This window comes from Pseudophryne corroboree, unplaced genomic scaffold, assembly GCF_028390025.1.
Source record: "Pseudophryne corroboree isolate aPseCor3 unplaced genomic scaffold, aPseCor3.hap2 scaffold_665, whole genome shotgun sequence".
Lineage (NCBI taxonomy): Eukaryota > Metazoa > Chordata > Amphibia > Anura > Myobatrachidae > Pseudophryne > Pseudophryne corroboree.
Genome location: NW_026970252.1, coordinates 340387 through 349513, shown reverse-complemented (window position 1 = coordinate 349513; position 9127 = coordinate 340387). Strand labels below are relative to the sequence as shown.

The window sequence follows — 9127 nt, the reverse complement described above, 5'->3', positions numbered from 1 at the left end:
GTAGCACATTATAATATATATATATATATATATATATATTTACACACACACACAATCAAGCACCAATGGGGGACGGGGCCTTTTGGGGGGGGGGAGTCCGGAGCGGCAACCGTTTCCCCCTGTATAATAATAATAACAGGACACCACGGGCCGCTCCCCCTGTACAACAACAATAATAATAGGACACCACAGGCCACTCCACCTGTATAACAACAACAACAGGACACCACAGGCGACTCCCCCTGTATATTAATAATACCAGGACACCACAGGCAGCTCTCTTTTTAGAATAATAACAGGACACCACAGGCTGCTACTCCAGCATAATAATAAGAATAATAAGACACCACAGGCTGCTCCCCCTGTATAATAATAACAACAGGACACCACAAGCTGCTCCCCCTGCATAATAATAATAGGACACCACAGGCTGCTCCCCCTGCATAATAATAATAGGACACCACAGGCTGCTCCCCCTGTATAATAATAATAATAATAGAACACCACAGGCTGCTCCCCCTGTATAGTAAGACGCCATTACCTGATCACGACGGACACTGGGAGGCTGCAAGAAACGATGAAAACTCACTTCCTGTGTGTGGAACGCACAACCCGATAGCAAGGTAAGGTGGAACGCACAGGCCGGAAGTAAGGCATGATTGGCACAGGCTGTTTCCTGGTGACTGGCCCCTCCCCTCCTACACCTCGGCCACAGATTTGGTATCTGTAATGAATCTTACCATACATATCCTCAGTGCAGGAGGCCGGCGGCCATTTTCTTGTAGACCAGTCCGGCAGCAGCAGCAGCAATAGGTTCCCTGGCCGTGTAGTGACGTCAGGAGCGGCGGCCATTTCACCCTGGTCTGAGCTCCGCCTTCCTTCTATCATTCCCACAATGCAGCAGGAGCAGAGAGCAGCCATTGCTGTGTCTGGTAGCAGGTAATATTATTATTATTATTATTATTATTATTATTATTCTATAGGCTGAGCAGCTCTGGTGTCAGGTTCTGTACTACAGGGGGAGCAGCCTCTGGTGCCTTGTTATAGTGCAGCTGGAGCAGCCTGTGGTGCTGCATTATGGGCTGTGTAGCAGGGGTGAGGATATAGGGCAGCACACCCCTCTGTGAGTATATATGTGTATGTATGAATTGGAGCTATGTGTGTAATATGTATGTGTATAGGGAGGAGAGTGATGGTGACATTTATACTCTGAGTAATAATGGGGAATGACAGTCTCAGTATCTCGTGTGTATTATACACAGAAAGTCACTTATCTGGAAACACCACGCTCTGTCCTCAGTCACTTATTACACGTATTATTACTTATTATGTGTATCTGGCACTACTAGGGGAATTATGTGTATCTGGCATTACTATGGACATTATGTGTATCTGGCATTACTAGGGACATGGGCCCTCATTCCGAGTTGATCGCTCTGTAAATTTCTTCGCATCGCAGCGGTTTTCTGCTTAGTACGCATGCGCAATGTTCGCACTGCGACTGCGCCAAGTAAATTTGCTATGAAGATAGTATTTTTACTCACGGCTTTTCCTTCGCTCCGGCGATCGTAGTGTGATTGACAGGAAATGGGTGTTACTGGGCGGAAACACGGCATTTTATGGGCGTGTGGATAAAAACGCTACCGTTTCCGGAAAAAACGCAGGAGTGGCCGGAGAAACGGGGGAGTGTCTGGGCGAACGCTGGGTGTGTTTGTGACGTCAAACCAGGAACGACAAGCACTAAACTGATCGCAGATGCCGAGTAAGTGTGGAGCTACTCTGAAACTGCTAAGTAGTTTGTAATCGCAATATTGCGAATACTTCGTTCGCAATTTTAAGAAGCTAAGATACACTCCCAGTAGGCGGCGGCTTAGCGTGAGCAACTCTGCTAAATTCGCCTTGCGAGCGATCAACTCGGAATGAGGGCCATTATGTGTATCTGGCACTATTAGGGTTATTATGTGTACATGGCACTAATAGGGGCATTATGTGTACATGGCACTACTAGGGACATTATGTGTACATGGCACTACTAGGGACATTATGTGTACATGGCACTACTATGGACATTATGTGTATCTGGCACTATTAGGGTTATTATGTGTACATGGCACTACTAGGGGCATTATGTGTATCTGGCATTACCAGGGGCATTATGTGTATCTGGCATTACCAGGGGCATTATGTGTATCTGGCATTACCAGGGGCATTATGTGTATCTGGCACTGCCAGGGGCATTATGTGTATCTGGCACAACTAGGGGTATTATGTGTATCTGGCACAACTAGGGGTATTATGTGTATCTGGCACTACTAGGGGCATTATATGTATCTGGCACAACTAGGGGTATTATGTGTATTTGGCACTACTAGGTGAATTATCTGTTTCTGGCACTACTAGGGGAATTTATGTGTATCTGGCACTACTAGGGGCATTATGTGTATCTGGCACTACTAGGGCTATTATATACATGGCACTACTAGGCGAATTATGTGTATATGGGACTACTAGGGGTATTATGTGTATTTGGCACTACTAGGTGAATTATCGGTTTCTGGCACTACTAGGGGAATTTTGTGTATCTGCAACTACTAGGGCTATTATATATACATGGCACTACTAGACGAATTATGTGTATATGGCACTACTAGGGGCATTATGTGTATCTGGCACTACTAGGTGAATTATCTGTATTTGGCACTACTATGTGAATTATCTGTTTCTGGCACTACTAGGGGAATTATGTGTATCTGGCACTACTAGGGGCATTATGTGTATCTGGCACTAATAGGGGTATTATCTGTATCTGGCACTAATAGGGGTATTATCTGTATCTGGCACTAATAGGGGTATTATCTGTATCTGGCACAACTAGGGGCATTATGTGTATCTGGCATTACCAGGGGCATTATGTGTATCTGGCATTACCAGGGGCATTATGTGTATCTGGCACTGCCAGGGGCATTATGTGTATCTGGCACAACTAGGGGTATTATGTGTATCTGGCACAACTAGGGGTATTATGTGTATCTGGCACTACTAGGGGCATTATGTGTATCTGGCACTACTAGGTGAATTATCGGTTTCTGGCACTACTAGGTGAATTATCGGTTTCTGGCACTACTAGGGGAATTTTGTGTATCTGCAACTACTAGGGCTATTATATATACATGGCACTACTAGACGAATTATGTGTATATGGCACTACTAGGGGCATTATGTGTATCTGGCACTACTAGGTGAATTATCTGTATTTGGCACTACTAGGTGAATTATCTGTTTCTGGCACTACTAGGGGAATTATGTGTATCTGGCACTAATAGGGGTATTATCTGTATCTGGCACTAATAGGGGTATTATCTGTATCTGGCACAACTAGGGGTATTATGTGTATCTGGCACTACTAGGTGAATTATCTGTTTCTGGCACTACTAGGGGAATTTTGTGTATCTGGCACTCTAGGGCTATTATATATACATGGCACTACTAGGGGAATTATGTGTATCTGGCACTACTAGGTGAATTATCTGTTTCTGGCACTACTAGGGGAGTTATGTGTACCTGGCACTACTAGGGGAATTATCTGTTTCTGGCACTACTAGGGGAATTATGTGTATTTGGCACTACTAGGTGAATTATCTGTATTTGGCACTACTAGGTGAATTATCTGTATTTGGCACTACTAGGTGAATTATCTGTTTCTGGCACTACTAGGGGAATTATGTGTACCTGGCACTACTAGGGGAATTATGTGTACCTGGCACTACTAGGGGAATTATGTGTATCAAGGAGGATGAATGTTCCTTCTCCTCATTAAGTTAGGCCAATTTGTAATGTAGGAGAGAGAGTATACCTGGTGCAATGAGTGCTACAGTGTGTACTGGATGGACCAGCCTGTGATCACACTATTACATGTGTATCTGGGTAGCAGCTGAATAACGAGGGAGGTCAGTAGCGGCTCAGTACTCAGGTGGTGCAGGGTTATAAGGCTGCGTGCTGGAGGAGGCAGACAGCACACTGGTGTTGATGGAAGCGCTGATTACAGCAGGAGCAGGTGGTAACTCTAGCAGCAGAATGATGAGTACTGATGTAGGCTGAGCCCACAGGAATGAGAGCACTCAGGTAAATGAATGGAGAGGTCGGAGCTCATTAGCCGGGATCTGCTTCTGCCACAGGGGACGAGTAGTCCTAGGAGACTTATTCTACTGGCAACGTACAGGTGACAATAAGCAGTTTAGGTTGGGTTCTAGCATTGGATTGGACGTGTGAGTCATGTGCAGCATAGGGACACTGTGGATGGCTGGGAGCGCTCAGCTGACCTTAGGCAAGATGGCGGCACTCTTGCTGTTCTGGACTGCAGCTACAGGAAAATCCTGACGTGACTGGTCAGCTGTTATGTACAAGCCAGTGAATCTGCAGCGCTGGGTAGGGTTAGAGCAGGGCTGGCCAAACCGGTCCTCGAGATCTACCAACAGTTCATGTTTTCCAGGCCTCCTGGAGACCTGTAGAATTGTCAGTTAGGAATGAATGCAGCACATCTTAATTAGTAATGACTACACCAGCTAGGTGATCTGGAAAATGTGTACTGTAGGTAGATCTCGAGGACTGGTTTGGCCAGCCCTGGGTTAGAGGGTTTAGGTACTCGCTTTGTAACAAGAGAATCCTCTGATAGACACCAGGGCTCTACAGCTTAGGGGGGATGGGAGACTTAATGGTCACTCGTGTTACATATATGACTGTTACATGTGTTCTATGTGATGTGTATTATATTTATTCCTAGACAATCCAGCTGTGAGGAGCGAGAGGTGTTATTACAAGGAGCACTCAGAATGGAAAAGGACAAGAAACACAAGACTGATTTGATAATAAATCTCACACTGGAAATAATCTACCTGCTAACTGGGGAGGTGAGGGGATCTGGGAGTGTCACATTATCATCACCTATATCTATAGTAATAATTCAGGGACATGACTGGCGAGGTGAGGGGATCTGGGAGTGTCACAGTGACATCACTTATATCTATAGTAATAATACAGAGACCTGACTGGAGAGGTTAGGGGGATCTGGCAGTGTCACATTATCACTTATATCTATAGTAATAATACAGGGACATGGCTGGGTAGGTGAGGGGATCTGGGAGCGTCACATTATCATCACTTATATCTATAGTAATAATACAGGGACATGACTGGGGAGGTAAGGGGGTCTGGGAGCGTCACAGTGATATCACTTATATCTATAGTAATAACACAGGGACATGACTGGGAAGGGGAGAGGATCTGGGAGTGTATATTGTAATATTTGTCGTCTCACAATTCTCAGGGTTACACAGTAGAGAAGAAGACATCTGGTGAGTATGAGACACCCAGCAGCCATTCCTGCCTGTCAGGAGGACTGAGCAGGATCCAGAGCCCCATCATGGTGCCTCCACCTCACTCACTGATACATGAGAGGCACAATGACCAGAAGATCCTGGAACTCACCCACAAGATCATTCAGCTGCTGACTGGAGAGGTGACTGCTAGGAATGGGACATTATACAATAGCACCAGTGGACGTGTCTGGGTGATGACTGGAGAGGTGACTGATGGGAATGGGACATTATACAGTAACACCAGGGGACGTGTCTGGGTGATGCCTGGAGAGGTGACTGCTGGGAATGGGACATTATACAGTAACGCCAGGGGACGTGTCTGTGTGATGACTGTATCACTGTGTGTGACAGGTTCCTATAAGGTGTCAGGATGTCACTGTCTATGTCTCCATGCAGGAGGGAGAGTATATAGAGGAACACAGGGGTCTGTACAAGGACGTGATGATGGAGAATCACCGGCCCCTCACATCACTGGGTAAGAGGAGACTGTCATGTATTGTACAGGGGAGAGCAGCTATGGGGGCCCCTATATACACACATCATCTGATAATCACATATATACACTGTACTCAGTCACTGTGTGTCTCCTACAGATGGGCCCAGTAACAGAGATACCCCAGAGAGATGTCCCCGTCCTCTGTATTCCCAGGATTGTACAGAGGAGAATCACAGGATCCCACAGGAGGATCAGGTAGGTGGGATTTAGGATCTCCCCAATATACCAAAGTGACTGTCACTGGGCTGATACTGAGGTGGGAGTGAAGCAAATAAGAGCAAGTAGGTGACACCGTGCTGCAGTGCAGGGGGCAGATCTGGGAGGAGCGTGTCCAATCTCAAATCTGAATGAATCTGTCATAATAAAACTGCCCAGTAGTTGTAGGCTCCGTGCAAAAGCATCCAGTATTTACCCTGCATAGAAACACAAGGTTTGACTAGATGCAAAGTTATATGATGTACAGAGCAGCTGTGTGTCTCATACACTGATATTATACTGTTTCCTCTCCAGTAATAACATCGGGCATTACACTATATTCTCTGATCTATTTAGGGGGAACAGCTGACTGATATGAAGATAAATGATATAGACAGAGAAGAAGAGACGTATGTGACTGATATGAAGGCAGAAGATATAGAGGGAGAAGAAGAGACTTATGTGACTGATATGAAGGCAGAAGATATAGAGGAAGAAGAGACGTATGTGACTGATATGAAGGCAGAAGATATTGAGGGAGAAGAAGAGACGTATGTGACTGATATGAAGGCAGAAGATATAGAGGGAGAAGAAGAGACGTATGTGACTGATATGAAGGCAGAAGATATAGAGGGAGAAGAAGAGACGTATGTGACTGATATGAAGGCAGAAGATATAGAGGGAGAAGAAGAGACGTATGTGACTGATATGAAGGCAGAAGATATAGAGGAAGAAGAAGAGACGTATGTGACTGATATGAAGACAGAAGATATAGAGGGAGAAGAAGAGACGTATGTGACTGATATGAAGGCAGAAGATATAGAGGGAGAAGAAGAGACGTATGTGACTGATATGAAGGCAGAAGATATAGAGGAAGAAGAAGAGACGTATGTGACTGATATGAAGACAGAAGATATAGAGGGAGAAGAAGAGATGTATGTGACTGATATGAAGGCAGAAGATATAGAGGGAGAAGAAGAGACGTATGTGACTGATATGAAGGCAGAAGATATAGAGGAAGAAGAAGAGACGTATGTGACTGATATGAAGGCAGAAGATATAGAGAGAGAAGAAGAGACGTATGTGACTGATATGAAGGCAGAAGATATAGAGAGAGAAGAAGAGACGTATGTGACTGATATGAAGGCAGAAGATACAGAGGGAGAAGAAGAGACTTATGTGAGGGGTGATCAGCAGTGTAAGGAGGAGGAAATCCCTACAGATATCAGCACAGGTGAGTAATAATCACTTATTACATATTCTCCTTGCTCAGTCACTACAGCAATCTCTTATCCTACACCGTCCTCTATCAGCCCCTGTTATACTCCTGCTCTCCCCCTCACATCATGTCACTGTGTTACCATGAACAAGTGAAGTTAGATCAGATGCAGTGCGCTAATCAACAATAAAATAGTACTTCCCTCACAATTCCTTTGTCATGGGGTGTACCATGTATTTCAGACAAATGGAATCCATATATGGGACAGAAAAAAATTCCAAATATAGTGTAGTATGTTCAAGACAAATTTTTTTTAATACAATCAAATAAAAATTGCCAATAAAACCATTCTGTCAAATGATATTACAATCAAATGGCGATAGATGGAGAATTACCAGAGAATGGTATAATAAAAGCCTTAAATGGTGCCTTTAAAATGTGGCTCGCTGGTATGTTTTTCACAGAACAAATAACACTATAATGGAGGTTTACCAGATTTAAGCGGGGTATGTGCCTTTAAGATGCCAACATGGGGAGACACTGGCTCCGGAACCTGCCTCCAAAGATCACACCACTCCGTCCGTCTGGTGAATCTTTCCCATATATGGATTCCATTTGTCTGAAATACATGGTACACCCCATGACATTATTTGATTAGCGCACTGCATCTGGTCTAACGTCCCTTGTTCACGCTAATATCTTGGTATTGGGGATACCTTCTGACCAACTTGTGTGCAGCTTATCTCTTTTTTGGCACCAAGGTACTTTTCTGTCGCCAATAGCACTGGGTGTTACCAGCCCAGAGATCTGACCAGTCTCCTCCCCACAGTCTCTGGTGTATCTCATACATCAGGAGCCATCAGCCCCTATTATACTCCTGCTCTCCCCTCACATCATGTCACTGTGTGTTACCAGCCCAGAGATCTGACCAGTCTCCTCCCCCACACTCTCTGGTGTATCTCATACATCAGGAGCCATCCGCCCCTATTATACTCCTGCTCTCCCCCTCACATCATGTCACTGTGTGTTACCTGCCCAGAGATCTGACCAGTCTCCTCCCCACAGTCTCTGGTGTATCTTACATCAGGAGCCATCAGCCCCTATTATACTCCTGCTCTCCCCCTCACATCATGTCACTGTGTGTTACCAGCCCAGAGATCTGACCAGTCTCCTCCCCACACTCTCTGGTGTATCTCAGACATCAGGAGTCATCAGCCCCTATTATACTCCTGCTCTCCCCCTCACATCATGTCACTGTGTGTTACCAGCCCAGAGATCTGACCAGTCTCCTCCCCACACTCTCTGGTGTATCTCATACATCAGGAGCCATCCGCCCCTATTATACTCCTGCTCTCCCCCTCACATCATGTCACTGTGTGTTACCAGCCCAGAGATCTGACCAGTCTCCTCCCCACACTCTCTGGTGTATCTCATACATCAGGAGCCATCTGCCCCTATTATACTCCTGCTCTCCCCCTCACATCATGTCACTGTGTGTTACCTGCCCAGAGATCTGACCAGTCTCCTCCCCACAGTCTCTGGTGTATCTTACATCAGGAGCCATCAGCCCCTATTATACTCCTGCTCTCCCCCTCACATCATGTCACTGTGTGTTACCAGCCCAGAGATCTGACCAGTCTCCTCCCCACAGTCTCTGGTGTATCTTACATCAGGAGCCATCAGCCCCTATTATACTCCTGCTCTCCCCCTCACATCATGTCACTGTGTGTTACCAGCCCAGAGATCTGACCAGTCTCCTCCCCACACTCTCTGGTGTATCTTACATCAGGAGCCATCAGCCCCTATTATACTCCTGCTCTCCCCCTCACATCATGTCACTGT

At 45.6% G+C, this 9127-nt stretch overlaps 1 protein-coding gene across 1 annotated transcript in view; it reads left to right on the top strand.

Moving 5' to 3' along the window:
* Positions 1 to 900: 900 nt before the first annotated feature.
* LOC135037055 (zinc finger protein 345-like) overlaps positions 901 to 9127 on the top strand; it is a 41935-nt gene continuing 33708 nt past the window's right edge. The window contains exons 1-6 of the mRNA XM_063954503.1: positions 901 to 939; positions 4781 to 4907; positions 5324 to 5515; positions 5772 to 5850; positions 5969 to 6066; positions 6424 to 7300. Of these exons, the coding sequence (XP_063810573.1) occupies positions 4830 to 4907; positions 5324 to 5515; positions 5772 to 5850; positions 5969 to 6066; positions 6424 to 7300 (1324 nt within the window). The 5' untranslated portion in view covers positions 901 to 939; positions 4781 to 4829. The remainder of the gene's footprint in view (positions 940 to 4780; positions 4908 to 5323; positions 5516 to 5771; positions 5851 to 5968; positions 6067 to 6423; positions 7301 to 9127) is intronic.